At 38.4% G+C, this 21,101-nt stretch overlaps 1 protein-coding gene across 1 annotated transcript in view; it reads right to left on the bottom strand.

The window, feature by feature from the left end:
- LOC139700340 (phospholipase A1-like) overlaps positions 1-21,101 on the bottom strand; it is a 70,393-nt gene that overhangs the window by 43,702 nt on the left and 5,590 nt on the right. Inside the window, exons 2-3 of the mRNA XM_071598980.1 lie at positions 19,500-19,617; positions 12,546-12,691 (exon numbers count right to left, since the gene is read on the bottom strand). Coding sequence (XP_071455081.1) covers positions 12,546-12,691; positions 19,500-19,617 — 264 coding nt within the window. The remainder of the gene's footprint in view (positions 1-12,545; positions 12,692-19,499; positions 19,618-21,101) is intronic.

Below are 21,101 nucleotides of genomic sequence, written 5' to 3'. Positions count from 1 at the left end.
GCTTTAAGGATATAAATGAAAGTTGATGTGCCGATATACCCTCATCTGTGTACCTACGAGATGCCCAGATATACATATATACGTTATATGTTCACCTCTGTACATACGTATAGATACACATAAATAGAATAAACAAGCGTACGTCTCCTGACCTACGAGTACTCATACATTGGAATTTAAATGCTAATGAGTCTAATATTTAGAAGCTTTTTACCTGAATAGTATTGCTCAGAAATTTATATGTATTATCTGGGACTTTATCGTATAAATAATGGAGAATGTCTGTCTATTTTGGCAACAACCAACCCAAAAATTTGAGTTTAATAATTCAGTTACCGCTTCGTATTGATCATGCCGCTACTCATGCCACAAGTAAAAATTTATATAAAATGGCAAAAAAAAAATTGAGGTTAGATTTCATCCCCTATTCATCAACATGCAGAAAACATTGAGAGAAGTTTTATCGTAAATGCATTTTCCAATGTTTTCAAATATAAATGCGATTACGAGACCTGATAATCTTTGTGCCAAGAAAAATACGGTTATTTTTTTAAATTTTCAGAGTAACCATTGACTTAGAAAATTTATCAAATTTGTTCACAGAAAATGAAATATGTGATGGGATAAAATAGTATTTTTTTGTAATAATGTCAGCTGAATCCTTAGCGATAAGAAAGGGGCAAGCGAATGTTGTATTGCTTATGGTGGTAACACCAGCTTTGCTTATTCCCTCGGAATTAAGAAGCAAGAATAACTAAGAAAATAGAACAATTTTTATTTCTATTTTACAATTACTTTCAAAAGCCAATATATTCAAAAGACAGTACCCACTCAGTATCTTATCCATTTTTTAACGTCCCCCTATGCTGGGAATATTGATTTTGACACTTCTGCAAGTGGCAACTAATTTATCGAGATGTTCTTAAATTTAAATAGGACGTTAAAATATATTTTTTCAATTTCAATGGTTTCATTTTCAGTCATTTTTTTGTAATAAGTCTTGAATGAATGGAGTCAGCGAAGCGCAAGCAATGAGTGAAATTCGTATGATTATAGATATTAAAAAGTGCCCCACTTTTTATCAGATAATTGTATTAAACAGTCCAGAAAATAAAGGTTTTTTGTATTATTATTGTTGAATAATGCTATATACAATTTTTATTCCGTAGTTACTATTCAATGTCCAACATTGAACATTGGAATTGGAAATTATGACGAGATTTATATTTCCGTGAGAATTTTTAGACAAATGAGAGGTATAATATAAAGAAAATTATTTTTTACGTCCTGTTGATGTGTTTTTAAAATCATAAAAACCCGTCAACTGGACGTTTTTTTGAAATGTTCACACCAACAACGCCCAGGGAAAACTTTCTTTTTTGGAGGGTCTTTCATAAATATGCGTCAAATAGTGACGAGATAAGAGAGGTGAAAAACCTAATGAAGTCTTCATATGCCACTCTCACTTTCTATTCGCCCTATATGGTTATCAAGCGTCGATTATTGTTCATTGTGAACTTTAATCTGACTGAAACGGAAGTGAGCCTAGGTTTCCTTTTCCCTCGCTGTTTATGCACTCGTGTGTGAACCTCGGCATCCATTCTGCATTGTGTCACGCCCGACCGCACAGAGGAATTATGAACGGCCGTTTTAGTGCTCGTATTTTTTCCATTCGATACCTTTGACATTGACTCATCGATGGAAAATACCCTAACCCTCATAAATGTATATTTTGATGACAATACCCAAACTTTCCCATGGTGCAGGCTGGCAGGCGGAACAAAGCGACGTCCACCTGGTGAAATGCTCCAACAGGAACCCTTCAAATCCAATCTCGAGTTTCCGGAATAAACTTTATTCAACGGGTAAGGTTTCTTAAGCTTGAATGTATAACACATTTAATCGTCATGCTCTCCTAAATTATCTTTGAAATTCATTGATTCCTATTCATGTTTATCATATCTAAGCGTGGGTTCGTAAATGTCGCAACAACTTTTGCGAGGAGAATAATAGTGCTTAGATTTGAATTAGTTATTCCTTTCTCCCTTCCTTTACTAATAATTAGAGATAATATTATTCAACATAAACACAACACACAATAGAAGGGTTAGATATTTAAAAACTTGGAAGAAGAACTTGAGTTAAGGACTATCATCATCATTATTAAACTTCAGTCACTTTCGACCGAAAATGAACGAGGAATTGTTTAGCATGATGAAATGTGAATGAATTCATGTTTGGACGTAAGTGAAAAAGTTAATTAAAAATAGCTTCTCTGTAAAAATTGTGTAATCTAAATTATGTCATTTAGTCTACATGGTTTTCCATTTTAAAGCAAAGGCCAAACTATGGTATAATAGCTCAAAAGCAAAAACCTTGGGAAGTAACTGACCTCTACTTACATCACGTTTCCGACTTCACAGCCTCGATTGCAACACGTGTTGTTTTGTCGCTAGGAAATTCACAATATTTTTAAGGACGCGTTCGATTCCAAGTCAACGAAGTGGACCGCGGGGACAACGTGGGAGACTTAGAAAGCGGATTTGGGCTCTCGTTGTGCAAAATTTTACTCACACGCCCCACTCCTCCAACCCCTCAATCTTACATTCGACCAAAAGTAGAAGTAGCATCGGTTGTCACCGGTGTCCACCGCACGTGGATGCAGGGAAAGGAGAGGTGAGCGAAAACAAAGTAGCGGAGTAGAGGCATGGGTGGGTTAAAAACATTAATGTAGCTCAGATTTGTCGGACGAAAACGGTTTACAATCACGGTATCCCTGTCTATTGCTCCAAAACATTTTTATGAATATAAGAAATAATTTAGAACACAGAAACATGCATGTAAACACAAAAAAATTAAAAGACGATTCTTTAGTTATTTAGTTATTTTAATACCCTGCAAGCCACCGCTAGGGTGTGTGGCAGGGGGTGAATACACACCAGACTAATTTGGACCCAAATATGACCCTACCGTGGTCGGATAAGTTGTCCATTGAGTTAAAACTTTCAAATTAAAACGAGCTTACTGGAACTCATGGTTTAAAACGAGTCATTATTCGAATAGATAGGCATTTATAGGCAGTTTCACTTTCGCTTGTCCATCAGGGAAATACACTGGGGACACGAAATTTTCAGATTACTGCAAAATTCATGTCCGTTAAGGGACGTAGGAAGATTGGTGACAGCGAGGGGTTCGTTTTATCATCATCGCAGATTATTAGCCAGAGGATTGGTTTTGAGCAGTTCTCCAAACCATCTTGTTACCTGGCAATCTCTTCACTCCCTCATAGCTTCTTTTGCCCGAATTAATCGTTCAATTGCTTCTTGTATTTCATCTTAGCCTTCCTCTGTTATCCTTATCCTCTTATCTTATCTTTCCTTCAGTTACAACCTTCAGCAATCCACCGTGCCTCAATATTTGCCCAATTAGTTGACCATTTCATCTTCTGAGTGTCCTCCATTAGCTTTACTCTTCGAACTACTCGTACTTCCCCATATTCTACTCTGCGACACGTTCATCGACGTATAATTAAGTTTTCTGCGTAGTTTCGGGACAAGTGTTGCCAATGATTTTCCTTTCGTAAGCTTATACTTAAGACTCTCACTTCCCATGCGACGAGCGCCGATTAGCCCCACCCCGTCCGCGGGCATCCGCCGCCGTGGAGTAGGTCGCAGGGCGGGGAGGGGAACCGGCCGAGCAAGTTCGGAAGGATCGCGCGTGAGAGTGTCGGGGTCGCGAGCTTGGAAGTGTCCCCCGGGGTCCCCATGGGTGTTGGTCGGTGCGGGGGCGTTGTTGTGGAAGCGAGATGTGAACGGGCGCATCCCCGGGATCGTGCGCATCGGTGGCCACTTTCCGATTGCACGGCCGGCGTCGTGGGAACGAATGGCGGAGGTGGGAGATCCGGTTCCTTCTCACTCTTCTGTTCTATCTCTCTCTCTCTCTCTATCACCCCGTGGGATTGGTGAAATCTCGGGGAAATCAATGTGGGGCAGTCGCTTCGTCCGGATTTCGATGCATGCCAATGCTCCAAGCACGATTATAACTTGAGATTTCGTATCGCAGTTAAGTTTTGCAGATTCTAACTGACCTTGCACCTTGTCATTGGTTTTTCAATTAATTGAGATTTTTCCTGCCTTAAAATTCTTCCTTTGATATAATACAAATACTTTCAAAATTTTCTGACAGGCGTGCGGAGGTTGTAGAATACAAAGTAAAATACATGCGTATTAATGTTTTATTCACCTCAGGAAATGTGACATTTTATAAAATTTTAGTCTTTCACACGTATTTTTCATTCTCATTGGTTATCAACGCGAGGATTGATTAGCACTAGTAGCTTACCAAGTTATTCTCCTTCCTACCACATTACTGAATTAAAAACAGAGCGTGGGTACGCCTGAATAACCAATAATGTCAAGTAAATACGCTTGGTATGAGGTACTTGAAGAGGGTTTGTGGTAAAAATAGAGTTGGTCGAGGGACGAGTGGGTCATGAAACAATGTGGATTGGATGTACTGGTTATATATAGAACCAGGGGAGGTGTGCCACGCTGTTTTGGTCATGTCGAGAAACTGGCTGAGAGGGGACTCAGGCAAACAGATATATGAGAAGAGAGTAAATGTTTTGATTGGGAGGGATAGACCGAGAAAGTCATGGCTGAATGTGGTCGTCGACACTCTGAAGGTAAGGGATATTAGAAACCTCAGCCATAGAAGAGAGTATATGGAACAGTGTATGACTGTGGCATATTTCAAAGAAGCATACCATAAAAGGACAAACCAGTATGAGAGAAGTTATAAAATGGAAAGTGAATCAACAACTTGAAACTACTAAAAATCAGACTTTATTGGCTACAAGGGTTCGGCGTGAAGGAGGCAAGATTGGTCGTTGCTGCCTATTGTTCTTTTTAATACTCCCTCCAAGGGCTACACTCATTTATTATCTAACTCGGATTCGAACCCTGAACTCTCAATGTCCGGTCGTTGCTGTGGTCAGTTAAGCTATCGAGGCGTCCTTTTAAACTCTGAAATTTTGCAAGGGCAATGAAAGATCCGGGTTCGAATTCCAGTCAAGGGGAATGATTTTTACTCTCTGAAAATCTTGCATTGAAATGCATATTTGCGGATGACTCCGTCAAAAGTCCCTGTTGCGGCATCTCCCGCAGTTTCTTTGGAATTCTTCTCCAATACTTTTCTCAGAGCATCCTCATTTCTCACCTTTGCTGTACACTTGATTTTCAACAAGAGTCTGTGGCAACACGTTTTGCCTTTGTTTCACTACGGCCCTCACGCGTCAGGAACCACCTACTCATGTAAAACGCATGGCAAAATTTTGCTAATGTGAACCGTTTCTTTTCTCGAGTGGCTCAAGATGTTACCGGCTTGGACCCCAATACTTAAGCCCCTTTCATTTATGAGACACGAACCTTCGATGAATTCTCATAGCTCGGCAGTCGAAGAATCCAATCGGTTTTTTTTATTTTTAATCCAGGGGGATTACGTGTGCATTGCCATCCTTACTCCCAACGCATATGAGATTCAATATCTTTATGCATGGCAAGTCTCATATATTTTAATTTACATAAAGCAAATCTGCTACTTGATCTATGAGTAATAATTTGTATCCATTACGGCTGCGACCTAATTAATTAATAAAAATTCAAAGTTTGCACAGCTCATAAAAAAACTTTAGACGATAACTAATTGACTCCGGCTTAATTTTTCGGAAAACTTTAAAACGCGCAATAAACAAAAATCTCAGCATTTTTCTATGATTATATTAATCGGTCATAGATAAAATACTTAACTGTCATTTTTAAGTCACACATATATTAATTGAAATTGTATATTTTAAGTACCCTGCAAACCACCGCTATAGTGTGTGACAGGGGGTGAATACATACCAGACTAATTTTAACCCGAATAGTTTCACTCTCGCTTCCAGTGCAATTATTTTAAACCATGCTTTCCTAATATTGATCAATTTTATACATGCCGTCGAAAGCAAACTACTTGACGAGCAAATTATCCTCAGAATCTATATTAAAGTATTTGCATTGTAATGGCAACAAGCTACACTATTTGACATTATGGCATTTGAATTTTACTGAAACAAGTTTTAAATTGTCCAGTAACACTCAGCTGCTTTTTAGAAGCTACTTAGAAATATTGTGATAACTATCAGACTTAATTAGTACGCAAATCCCAAGCAGTTCTGAAATAAAAGTATTCATTTTATAAATATATTACATTATCCTTATTTTTACGGTTTTAGCACAATAAATTGAAACAGCTTTCAGTATCGTCACTCCACGTCAGAGTTTGCAAATAACTCAGCTGGGAAAATGCGCTCCCACCAAATAAGGAGAAACGGACTGATCAAAAATGTCTCATTCATTCCTCACATTCAATACCAATATCCATAACTGGCAGATAACAGAACTATTTCCCAGCATGGATAAAATTTATGTACAAAAGAATGAATTTGGTACTATCTTAATTGGTATATGGGCCTTCGAAGGAAGTTTATTCAAAACTGTTGTAACAGTTGAGGGATAACTCGAAAAATACACATATATACGTGTGTATACCATACCTGAGCTTATCTGGGAGGAAAGTGATTCGTTAGCGTGGCGTTCTTGGAAGAGCCTAAGGCATCACGAGTTGGCAATGCCCCGGTTACTGCCTGTGCAACCTTTCTTTTATTCCGAAAACCAGCCCCTTACTTAATTCCCTTCGTCCCTACATTCACTTGGAGCGTGAGCGATTCGAATTCTACGTTTGCGATGAAAGGTATCGTCAAAAACCAATGAAACTTTAAGAAACTACGAGAAACTCGTAAATACTGACTTGCTCATATCAAGAATCGAGTTAAATACACCTTCTAAACCGTTTTCATACAGATAATTGTATCTGAAGCTATTGAGTCATATTGCATTTAGAAGATAGAACAGATTTTGGAACCTAAATACCTTAATTGCGTCGAATATGTCTCCCGCAGAAAAAAATATTGACTTGCGCGTCAAGCGTCAATTGAAAGTGCTCATTTTTTTCCTACCCCCAATATTGAAAAAACCGGTCGACGGGGAAATAAAGTGGGTAATGACCAAACGAGAAACCCAACATATCTCCCGACCGAGGATCGGGTGATCTATTTGGGAGAGTAGATCAATCAAAACGAAATATTTGGGTGGAAGTTTACACAGGATTGAAATTTTGAATCACTCTCTAGAAACAATTGGTCGCGACTGCATGCTGGCATTGCTTCCAAAGAGCATAAATTATCAGATTTTCAAGTTGATTTCCTGTACCTGGTTCCCTGAAAATAGGAAAAAACTTGTTTTGAAATTCAACTATGACCTAAAAACGTCTGCTAACTTTGTTGTGTTATATTTGGTAAGTTGAAAGTTACTGTTTTCGATTTTTTTCGCTTTCCTCAAATTGGTAGGTTTTTAGCTATCAACTCCAAAAAATGATACATAAATAAACACGCTTACACGGCTTATATACTTACATACACTGTATATGTATATATATATATATATATATTTATATATATATATATATATATATATAACACTTTTTGAAAGTCTCACGGACGTGAATAATAATGTATAACACTTAGCACTAGTGGACACAGACAAAAACACAGAAACACAAAAAAAGAGACTCACTATTTTTCGAATTTTCGGTGGTCGTTGCCACCTTTATCAAGGAAGAGAGGGACAGTTCTGTCCCTCTCTTCCTTGATAAAGGTGGCAACGACCACCGAAAATTCGAAAAATAGTGAGTCTCTTTTTTTGTGTTTCTGTGTTTTTGTCTGTGTCCAATAGTGCTAAGTGTTATACATTATATATATATATATATATATATATATATATATATATATATATATATATATGTATGTATGTATGTAAATTCATGGATATATTGCAGCTGTTTATTGTGAAACGTTACGACGCTTGCGCAGAGCCATTCAGAGCAAAAGAAGAGCCATGCTGACTTCTGGAATGGCTCTGTCCTCACAATGTTGGTGCAATCCAACGGCTCCTTGAGCAATTTCAATGGGACAATTTCGACCACCGATATATATATATATCTTTATATTGGACAGCGACCAACAATATAGAAACACATAAAAAGAACACTCACACGTTATTTCTTGATCGATGAAGACGGAGCAGAATTCCGTCGAAATGATCAAGAAATAACGTGCGAGTGTTCTTTTTATGTGTTTCTATACTGTTTGTTGCTGTCCAATTTATTATTCGGCACTTCCGTGTTGCGTCGACGAAATCATCTATATACTACCTTGATCAAAAAGTTCCCGGAATAACCACCGTGTGGCGCTCCCATCGTTCCGATTTGAGTTCTGTTTTTTTTGTTAAATTGGTACATCTGTTGTTGATATTCCCTTTAAATCTTAGTGTCATAACTTGACATTTGCAAAAGTTACGGTCGGTTTTCGGTATGTCCATCAGTGCTTCCTGCGATTTTTCCATTACTTCCTCTCGGCTGCTAAAACGCGTTCCCCGTAATGGTTTTTTAACTCGATTGAACAGAAAGAAGTCACAGGGAGCCAAATCAGGTGAATTCGGTGGCTGTTGGATGGTATTTGTTGCATTTTTCGTCAAAAAATTACGAATAATGATAGCACTGTGCGACGGTGCGTTATCATGGTGAAAAATCCACGAGTTTTCTGCCCACATTTCTGGTCTCTTTCGGCGAATTGCTTCACGCAAACGTCTCATAACGCCCAAATAATACTCTTTGTTTACTGTCTGGCCTTCTGGCAAAAATTCATGATGCACTACACCGTTGTAATCCATGAAAACCGTCAGCATTGCCTTCTTTTTTGACTGAAAACGACGTGGTTTTTTTTGGTCTCGGCTCATTTGGTGAACGCCATTCACTTGCCTGATGTCTGGATTGCGTGTCGTACTCATAAACCCACGTCTCGTCTCCAGTAATGATCCTTTTGATGAATGTGGGATCGGATTCAGCCTCGCAAATCATGTCTTTTGCGACGTCAACACGGTCTCTTTTTTGCATGAAATTGAGGTCTTTTGGCACCAACTTTGCTGCTACACGACGGAAACCCAAATCATTAACCACAATGTCTTGGGCGGATCCATAGGCAATGTTCAAGTCCTCCGCTATTTCTCTGATGGTTAATTTGCGGTTATTGACCAACATTTCTTTTACTTTATCAATTTTTTCACCGACTTTCGATGTCGATGGTCTGCCACTGCGTTCATCATCTTCGATTGACTCACGACCACTTCTGAACCGCTCGTGCCACTGGTAAACGACCGTTTTTTTTAGAGAATCGTTGCCGAAACACTTTTCCAACATTTCCAACGTCCGTGCGCCACTAAATCCGTTTTTTACGCAAAATTTAATACAAGTTCGTTGTTGCAAATTTAAATCCATTTCTGAAATTGTAAAAAATCGCCAACACACACAGAGATAGATGTACTCTTGGCTACGTAACTTTTGCAAATGTCAAGTTATGACACTAAGATTTAAAGGGAATATCAACAACAGATGTACCAATTTAACAAAAAAAAACAGAACTCAAATCGGAACGATGGGAGCGCCACACGGTGGTTATTCCGGGAACTTTTTGATCAAGGTAGTATATATATATATATATATATATATATATATATATATATATATATATATATATATATACAGACACATATACATACACATATACAGGGTCGCACCCAAAAGTGGTAGGACTGATTTTCTCTGGCGCGAACGGAGCGGTAGAGTGGGGTCTGCCTGGCAGGGTAAGGTGGAGGGGCCTCTTAGCAACAGACCGACACTAACCTCAGTCGCCTGCGAGCTGTCGTTGAGTGAGGACACGGTTTTTAGTGAAGCAAGTTTTTTGCCCGCGTCGAAAAACAAAATGAATCTGAATTTAGAGCAACGTAATTCCGTGAAGTTTTGTGCGAAACTCGGGAAGACGGCTACTGAGACCCTCGATATGATCAAGCAGGCTCATGGGGACACTGCCTTAAGCCGTTTCACAGTATTTGAGTGGCACAAGTTGTTTAAAGAGGGTAGGGAGCTGGTTGAAGACGACCATCGCTCCGGACGGCCGTCGACGGCAAGAACCGACACGAATGTGGACAGAGTGAGGACACTGCTGAACACAGACCGACGTTTAACCAGTGAAGAAATTGCAGACCAGTTGGGTCTGTCTGCATCCAACGTCCAACGCATTATTTCACAGGATTTGGCCATGCGCGAGGTGTGCGCCAAGATGGTGCCGAAAATTCTGCCATGGCGCGCTCGTCGTCAGACAGCTCCTGGCCAAATACGGCGTTGCCACGTTGCCGCACCCGCCCTATTCTCCCGATCTGGCCCCACCGGACTTCTTCTTCTTCCCCCTGATGAAAAGACAGCTCAACGGACGACGTTTTGACTCGATAAAGGCCGTTCAAGAGGCTTCGACGTGGGTTATCAACGGCATCCCCAAAGAAAATTTCCAGCGGGCGTACGGGGAATGGGAGCAACGTTATACTAAGTGTGTAGCAGCTCAAGGAGCATACTTTGAAGATTATTAAGTCGATGTAAGTATATCGTCAATAAAATTTTTGTAAAAAAATCAGTCCTACCACTTTTGGGTGCGACCCTGTATATGCATATATATATATGTGTGTGTGTATATATATATGTATATATACATATATATACATATATATACATATATATATATATATATATATATATATATATATATATATATATATATATATATATATATATATATATATATATATATATAATTATACCTGATGTAAAGTAGGATGGTGTGTTTTGCTAGGGGTCACAAAATATTTAATTAGTAATCATGTTCATCCAAAAACCTACCTTAAGCGGTAGATTACCTAATAATAATATATATATATGTATGCATATATATATATATATATATATATATATATATATATATATATATATATATATATATATATATATATATATATATATACATATATCGATATAGCTCCGACCTAGTGCCGGGTGACTTCCATCTTTTCCCTGACCTGAATGGAAGAATAGAAGGCTCGAAGGGCAGCGCTTCCAAACCAACTAGAAGCATCAAGACGTCAGCTCTCTTTTAAATCCTTTATCGGCAATATTTGATGAAGAAGGTATTGCAGAACTTGTCCACAGGTACGAACAATTCCTCAATCTTCAAGGTGATTATGTCGAAAAGTAACCATATGTGTATATAACTTTTAGCAATGAAAAAATTTTTTTAATGTTCACTTGTCTTTTTTTATGACCCATCAAAATTTGGAAAAAAAACATCCTCGTACGTAAAGAACAATGCAAAAATTTCAGAGTGTAAAAATCATTTGCCTTGACTGGGATCCGGATTCCTTGATGAACGGCCGAGTGCGTTAGCCAGTTAAGCTATCCCGGTCAAGGCGAGTGATTTTTAAACTCTGAAATTGTTGCACTGCATTCCATATTAGCGGATGACTCCGTGAAAAATTACTATCAGGGCATCTCCCGAAGTTTCTTGGAATACATAACCCTCTTTGAAAACGGACGCTCTTCAGCGACGACACAAATATGAATATACATTTTGATTAAAAACTTGTCTAAGCACAAAACCATAAAGGGAGGACTCTCATAAATATATTTTACATTTCGACGGCAAGTCCTCCATCTTCATATTTTAAATATAGCGGCCTTGCCGTCGAAACCTAACTTATATTCGTGTGTCCAGCCTTTGTGTTTCTGTGTTCAAATACTTTTTTAAACAAAATAATGTGTTCGTTCGCAGGTTTCCGCGGCGATGAGTAGGTGATTTCCACATTTTTCGGGCTGCGTCCGCGTATGTCGTTTAAATGTACAACAGTTTGTATGTATATATATACATATGTATATATATATATATATGTATATATATATATATATATATATATATATGTATATATATATATATATATATATATATATATATATATATATATACATTCATAAACATTCACATAGGCATAAGCGCGAGTGAATATTAACGGTAAAATCCAGGAAATCTAGTTAAATAATAGGAAACCTGCTTAGAGATCTCAATATATTAATTTTTGTTGCAACACTGAAGTCAATATTATTCCTGAAAAGAGTGTCGTCTCCTAAAATAATCATGAAGAATTAAATGACAGATTTACGGCATTCTACAGCATACAGTTTTTTAAATTACCAATATATACTCCGCGCTTAATAGCAACAGGTGAATTTACTAGATCTATTACATGCTGATCCTCCATTTAAAAATGTCTGAATACCTATTTTTACATTTTATGCTTATTATTTAATATATCAAAATGTGATGTATGAGGTTTTATTCTAGTTTACTTGTACACCTCTATATAGAGGAATTTAAACCGTCCGTACCCTGGTGGAAGGAGACAATACATCAAGTGCAATGGAAGCGGAACGGGTTCTTTCTAACATTTCCACAGCACCATGCATGAGTGGAATCCGAATATTTAACAACAGAGGTCAAAAAGTATACACACCATCACGAAGTAAGGTGAGGGGAGTCTTTCCGTCCGTGCCATTGTGACCATGAATTATTATAACATTTTCCTTTCTGCGATCCCAACCGATTTTCTCCAAGGAGCCCGGAATCGAAACCAATGCACGGCTCCTGAACGATCCTTTCCTGAAACATTGCATCAAAAAAGAGAAATGCGCATTAAAATTTTTGCACTACAATTAAGTTTCACTCGAACATGTACAATTATCCTCTCGAGGGAAAAAACGGTGTATATGAAATTGAACGAAAATTTCAATTAATGGAAACGGTTACACGCAAGTGATCAAAACAGTTTTAATGAATGACTTTCGGTTGATTTCATTTCCAGGTGCATAGCGCGCATTTTACGCGCCTGGGTTGAGCTAAATGAAAAGTAAAATCAAAAGAACATTTTAATGTGAAAGTGTATCCATTGGACCGTTATTCAGGTCCATTAATTTAATTATTGTACTTTTAAAATAACTCATCAAGGAATATGTGTGTCTTCAAAATTCTGATAAATGGGAAAGCGTAACGACAGGGGGTACACATGGACCAAAGTATGACGCGTCCAGCGTCAGGCAAAATATCTGAAACAATCTGATTGTTAAAAGTTAAAAACACGGCCCTCTTTTACAAGAGTTTAAGTGTAAACATAATTCGAGACTAGTTGATCTGTGCTACTTTCCTAAAGTCAGGAAAAGGGTGGCCTGATGTCCTCAGTCCCTCCCTCCTGATTATGAGACTCCATTACTATGAGAGAGGGTAATTACGTGCCTTTGATGCAAGAATGAGGCGGGACTACAAGCGAAAGAGCAATAAACGACATAATGCTAGGAATTAAAAGACTTGCTTAAAACATAAATAAACGCCATATTTTAATATATTATCTCCCTTGCTTATGAACGAAAATGATAGTGTATAAAAGTTTACTCCCCACATCATTGCATTGGAGCAAAAATTGGTGTTATTACTATGAAATACGAATAAATTCCGTGGGCATGGGTACTTGGAGAGTGTTTTCAATCAAAATATGAGGGAAAGGATTAAAAACTAGTGGATTACGAAAGAATGTGGATGCAACGGCTATTGGGAGGTATGAAAGAGAGTGCCACACCGGTTTAGTCCTATCGAGAGAGTTGACATGAGCCGGATCCACAAGTTAAAACACAAAAGAAGATAAAATGATTCGATATGGATGGGAATGACAGAGAAAGATGTGTGCGAATGTCATCGATGAGACTCTCAATACAATAATTACTAGAAGTCTCAGAACAGAAGAGCATGCGTGAAGCGATGCATAAACTTCAAGTAAAAGAAAGGAGTATGAATGGATAGTGTAGTATGAAAGAAATTTTCTTTCGTAACCTAAAGCCAGTTTGGAAGATTAAAACATTCGATTTTCTACAGAATTTCGTTTTTACATCACTCAGGTTTCGACTTAACAAAATCGTCTCTGGGTTTCATTCCTCTGGTTCATGTGGCGATTTACCGAAAAATGTCTTCGTAAAGTCGGAACCTGGATAGTGTAAAAATAAAGGTCTGTGATCTTTATTATCTACGATGAAACGTTCCCACGGAGTGACGGCAGATACCCCCTACTGAAACCAACTCTAGCCCGAAAGGGAATTAAGTAAAGGTTACACAAGAATGATTAAATTTAAACGGATATCAACCCAGATGATTATTACCGCGAATTATTTTTTTTATTTTTCAATACCTTTTCTTCAAACAAACTAGCGACCTTCTTTCGCGATGAACACGTTCCAAAATTCTTGATTCAAGCGTTAGTTTCACTCAAGTCATATTGCAGCATAAAATATTTTCTAACGCATCTCCCTCCCGGCCTAGCCCGCTTGGCCAAACCGCAACCGCGGATACGGCCGCGGCCATGCAGCCACAAGTGATCGCCATTGAGATGAATGGATGATACAAAAAAGGGTTTGGTGCTTCCCCGGCGCATGTGTGTGGTGCGTGGGTGGCCAACCGGGCCACGTATTCCAGTACCAAGGAATAGAATGGCTGAATCTGCGATCATCCTTCTAGGTGTGCTTTTCCTCCCACCACTCGATTGGTGTGCGAAGGAAAAGATACCAGAAAAATCGTATTTTTTATTTCACAACGTCTTGCTGTAACCATCCATCTTTGCTAAATAGTGAATTACAAGAAGCCATTTTGCACAAATCTTCGGGAATGTCTTTAGTTTACGTATTAAAATGAAATTATTGACTTTATTTAAAAACACGACCCAGGTTTCAACGTTGAACGTCATTAATTGGTGATGATAAAGTTCAACGTCGAAACCTGGGTCGTGTTTTTTAATAAAGTGTGTGGAATTACAAAGTCAATAATTTCATTTTATTTCAATATATTATGCAAATTCCAAAAAGTGACACCGGAGACAACCAATAGTTAACGCCTTTGAATGGGTCAATGTTTTCAGTCAAGCTGAATGAAAAAGATTCAATTTAATGAAAGATTCAGGAAGTTCTCTCGGGTTTCCCACCGGGTCAGCGTGGTGTGCACCGACGTTTCGACGGCTAACTCTGCCATCGTCTTCAGGGTGAAGTGCAGAGCAATGAATTCGCCATGTATTTATACCCTGTCGTAGGGTCAGGTGTCCTCCGATTGGTCCGATGTGTTCCCAAGTGCCGAGCCGCCCCGGTGACGTCTCGTACTTTCAATTTTTCTCAGCACAGGTCTCCACGTGCTGCTGATCTGGAAGCCAGTGTCCCTGTTGAAGGTATTCTGTCCTTCCAGTCGGATTTCCACGGCTTCCTTCGCCACTCGGTCCCAGTAGCCGTTCGTGTGACAAAGTCTTTTGGTGCTCCCCCAGTCAATCCGATGACCATGCGTGATGCTGTGTTCGGCGACTGCAGACTTCTCAGGGTAATGGAGTCTGATGCATCGCTCATGCTCCGTTAGTCGCTTTTCAATTGTGCGGCCAGTCTCCCCGATGTATACCTGGCCGCACTCACACGGGATCCGGTATACCCCCGGCGCCTTCAAACCCCGTTCGTCTTTTGCCGTGCCAAGGAAGTTCTTCAATTTTCCTTGTGGCTTGTGGATGGTTTCCACTTTATGTTTCCTTAGTATCCTGGAGATCTTATGGGATACCGTGGAAACAAAGGGGATGCTGACCCTGGCAACGGGTTTTTCTCTCTCCTCTCTCTGACGGTCGTTTCTGGTGAAGGCCCTTTTAAGGGCCAAATTGACCTCCCGGCTTGTGTATCCATTCTGAAGGAAAGTATTTTTCAGGTGATGAACTTCTGCCTCCAAACCTTCCTGGTCTGACACGCATTTTGCCCGGTGGATGAGCGTTGACATAACCCCTCGTTTTTGGGCAGGGTGATGGTGGCTTTTCCCGTTCAATTAGAGATTGGTGTGGGTAGGCTTCCTATACACCTTGTGGCCTAAGCTCCCGTCCGCTTTCCTTTCAATTAGGATATCCAGGAAGGGCAGCCGACCGTTGCTCTCAATCTCCATGGTGAACTGGATGCTGGGATGAATGCTATTCATGTGGCCAAGGAAGTTGGTGATGGTGTCCGGTCCGTGCGGCCATATGATGAAGGTATCGTCCACATACCTGAAGAAATGCCTCGGTTTGACCCTACGACAGGGTATAAATACATGGCGAATTCATTGCTCTGCACTTCACCCTGAAGACGATGGCAGAGTTAGCCGTCGAAACGTCGGTGCACACCACGCTGACCCGGTGGGAAACCCGAGAGAACTTCCTGAATACAATACGCCGGGAAAAACTGAGATCCTTCTTTAATGAAAGATGTTTAATTTATGTCGCCAACGTGAGTTAGTGAAAAGAGAAGTCTCCAAAAGAAGTGCAAGAACATAATCCACCTTTTTTAATATAATTTTGCAATACTACAAGTATCTCATCAATATTCATACACAATTTCTCAATTTCCAAGCAACATCCGCCTACTGGTTAATTAGCATGAGTGCAAAACGATATATCGAAGGCATTTCCTCCTCTTAATTTAAATTCAACCATATTTTTTACAAAATATGTTATATTTCTTAATGAAGAGTAACCCAAGCAATGATATGCTGTCACCCATCAGACTATGCTAACACATTACCCCAGCGCATTCTTGTTGAAACAAAGGTTAATTATCTCTACACAGATGCATTTAAAAAAACTAGCTTCGTGTATAAAAGCCGTAGTTCTTTTCATTTCCGACATTCCCTATCCCCACGTGAGAGAAATACCTAAATATTTTCAATGTACAAATATGAGAGCAGGAATTATTCGCTGTTTTAAATAATACAAATGCAAGCTCTTTCACTCACCCCATCATTTATATTAGAAAATATTTAAAGAAGACTTCTTTGTCCGCATTCCCCGTGGCACCCTGGTTACAAGATATGGTGAGTCTATAATTTTTCTGAACTACAGAGGAACTGAAGCGTTGGCATTCATCATATAATTTAATTTTTTGCCTGATAAATATGTTTCTACTTAATTAACATCAACTTTAAACCTTTAAAGCATTTTGACCCACTAGGTCTCGTTAAAACTTATTTCGGACGTTCCGAAATTTTCTGGCCCGTCCAGTGCGGTATTGTTGCCATGCGTACTCATAAAAATACTGATAGCTCTCACTGACATTAGGGATAATTAACTCATACCACTGTGATAAATTCGTGATTTATTATTCAAAAACAATTTCTTTGAATTTGGTATAAATGATAACTTCAATGATGTAAATGATAACTTCAATGATGACTACAAAAATGGAAATTTAACCTTCAATCAAATTGTTAAATAAAGCTGATTTAAAATAATGCAAACACGGCGCAGTAATATAATTAAAGTCATCATTTATTTGTTCATGCCCAAATCTACAACATTATCACCATCACGGTTCTCCATCGAGATTTGAAAATGTTGCGAACATCGCAAGCTCCACCCTACTTCTACTGCTTCAAATACTCGGCGTTTCCGGTGCATTATTTCAGGCTCATGTCCTTTTTAGAACTACCAAAAAGAGTATTTCCCAACGATCAATATAGCAGAACTAACAATCGTTTAGCGTATACTTCGCACTGATGAGTTTGATCGAATAAGTATCGAATGAAATTTAAATATTTTTTGTTTTGAAATAACTTTGCAAAAAACTTAATTTGTATTTTCGACCCATTCTTCACTATTATTGTCGAACCATTGATAAACACGATATTTCCAATAGCCGACAGCGAAAGAATGCCTTTTCGCTAACGAATGTGGTCATCCTGGTGGACCCCTTCACCAAGAGGATTCCTCGCTCTCGAAAGAGAAATGTGGAAGTAATCTTCTCCTTCATTGAATAAAATATTTCACCAATGCACAAACGTTACAATGCAGCACAGGCATTGCCCCCAGAAACATTAACCATCATCCACGCCTCTCCCTTTTCTTCCCCCTCCCCCCATCCTGCATCACACGTTCTCCGGAACGCAATCGGGAACGAAAAAAGTGCAAGGTCCAATTTTCGAAACAAAATACCTGAGTGCGTTTATTTACGCTTGAAAATTTTCACCCGACGTTAACTGATCATTGCATTGAAACTGGTTTCTCTCGGCTGCCGAAAATTCGTCCCCCACCAACGGCGAAATAAAATGTGAAGACTTGATTACATTTTTGGCCCATTTAGTAATTCTGAAGGCTCAGTTTGAAAAAGGTCTTCGCAATATGATATACCATCGATTTTTTTCAACGTCTCTCCTCAGGTACTATAACTATAGACTGACGAGGCTTTCTTCACTGTCAGGGATATTTTATTGATTAATCCAGCAGTATTGATCAAAATCCTCATATTTTGGACTCTTTCGATTACCTTCCATCACATCACCCGCTTACAAACTTAATCCTCAATCAATTTTAGAATTTAAATCATTAAGTGGTCAGCATTCCGGTCTGTTCAACAATGAATCGCCCACTCGAATCCCACCTTAGGAATAAATGTTGATTAGTTGACTTTGGTTAGATTATGTGATATAACCGCCAGAGTTTCTAAAAACAAAATAGACTATTATTTCGATCAATATCAATAGCTAAGCTGTTAACTTCTATCGTCCCATGAATTGGACGCTGGCAACAACACTTGTATTGGTATTTATATTGTCTGATCGATAGTCGAAGCAGAAACAAGAAAATTTTTAATTAAAAATTTAAAAGGACGCATAAATTCACTGGTACAACTTTCCTATCTAAGCAACAGAATCTATAACGTGGATAAAAAAATGAAGAGTAATATGATAACGATTAATAACAAAGCGTATAAGGCTTTCTATAGAGACAAATAAATATTGGCTGGATATGAAAAAATGTTCATAAAAATCTCTGCATTTTTTATCCTTCTACAGTTTTGTGGAAGCAGCAGAGAAAAATTGGAAATAATTGAAACGTTTTGTGGTTTCGAAGAAGAATACTGGAAGTTTTAATCGAAATAGGAGATTACGAGAAACAAATGCGTTCTTCATAGACTGGGTGGGGAGTGTTTTATGAATGACAGAGAATAGAAGACGAGGAAAATCGTATATGGGCATCCCTTTTTAGGAAAGAAAGGATATTTGGAGAGTGGAGGGAGTCTGGAGAGTAACTACCGTTGGCATTAGCCTAATCCTAGTCAAAGGTGGTCCAGGGCCAATGGTGAAACATGTCATCCCATTACCCTGAGGACGATGCACGAATCGGGCATCGAAACGTCGGCCAACATGGAACCCCTGACCCGGTGGAAAACCCGAGAAAACTTCATCAATGTCATCCCATTGTCGAAGTATTGCTCCCGCTTTTAGAAGCTGTAATAATAATTGAAATGCTAAAATAAAAGCACTCCACTGGCAATATTCTAACCCGTGCTCTCAATGTGGGAAAACAAATTTAATGCACCAATCTCTTTTAAAAGAAATTGCGTATACCTGAAAAGATGTAGTATTTCGAGCGTCGACTTACCTGGTATACAAATAATACTTAATATCTTCGTCGGGGCACGTGTTGGCTCGTTTCCAGATGCATCGCCAGTAGTGGATGTCCACTTCGTTAAACAATGTCTCCTGAGTCTCGGGAAACACTGCAATTGAAAACCAAAGGCTTTAAATCCTGTATCCCATATCCTTCAAGCAAAGGGCCAAAATTCAAGAATATAATTAACGGCTAACTTATTAAAGGAAGTATGCTTACAATAATTCACAATTTTTCTATTCCATTCATACCATAATTTGAACTATGTTATGAAGATAAATTTATGGTTTTCCGTGAGGCGTCATAATCTTTCACCGAAAGAAAATAATAACATTTGAAAATTAATACTGAAGATGAGCGCAGAAAAACCAAAATCAATTGATTTCTACAACTATAAGGTAAAACACAGGCGAAATGCAATAATACATGTAATATATTTTATAAGATGTGGAAAAGAGTTTTGAGAAATTAGTAATCGAGAAAAAATTCATACTCCAGCAATCGGGCTTGTATAGACTTGCCTGCAGATGATATTAACCGAGCCTTTGTTGGAAATCTTAATTGGAAACTATCTGAAACAGTTGTTGTTTGTGACTGGGTCATGAATAGGGCTACATGATCGTCCCGACTGAATAAACCTGAAGAAACCTGACCGTTTTCATCAGCCTAAAGTGTTAGCATATATCTCATTTTCAGATTATACAGATTTCCGAAAAACAATTTACCAACAATTGAAATGTGCAAATAGATTACCAAAGGTGGGCTACTTTCAGCTGTAATAATACTGATTTTGCATTTTAGTCTTTCAAAATAACCATCATTTAAATTCCAAACTTCAAAAGTGATGAATTCTAGATTAAATAGATTTTGCTAATATTACTAGAGAACAGGAGAACCTTTCTGCATTGAATGAAATTCATATTGAAATCTATTACCATAAACCCCAGAATCTAAAAGTATATCAAATTAATAGCGATACTTTGATTGCCTATTATTGTTCCTATATTTCTATAATCCATATAATGCTGCATGAGAGAAATTTCTGAATGAACGGCGATCTAACATAACATTGCCTAGATACTTTAAAATAAATGTGTTTATTTGTCATTTATTTGCATCTCAATTCACTCGATTAAAGCTGTCTATCACTGAAGACGAAGTTGAATAAAAAATAAAATTCTCGAATGCTCATGTGAAATTGTTATTTGAAATCACTCATATCATATTTTGTCGCAAATTTCCTAATTTTAACGAGTAGATTAACCAGTAAATAAACAAAAACATAGTTTAACTTCAAAAGAAGTACACTGATGAACGTCACTTCCGTAGGGTGATTCTCTGTTATTGTGGCCTTCTCCGTGTGGACCGCGGGAGTTGGAAAACTGCCGGATGAAATTCGTGGTCATCTGGAGATTTTACGACCATTGGTGGCGAAGGTCAGTAACAGTTATTTTCCCTTGATATCTACATCAGCATTGAAACTTAAAATAAAATCCCTCTTCTGTTTTCTCCCCTCTGAAATAATATTTTTTTCTTGGCGAGAAAAGGGTAGAAAATAGGTTGGCGGAAGGTGAAATGGGTGGAGGGAGGAAG

This window comes from Hetaerina americana, unplaced genomic scaffold (assembly GCF_022747635.1).
Source record: "Hetaerina americana unplaced genomic scaffold, ioHetAmer1.1.p SCAF_10, whole genome shotgun sequence".
NCBI lineage: Eukaryota > Metazoa > Arthropoda > Insecta > Odonata > Calopterygidae > Hetaerina > Hetaerina americana.
Note: the sequence above shows the minus strand (reverse complement) of the source record. Positions and strands in the feature narration are given on the sequence as shown.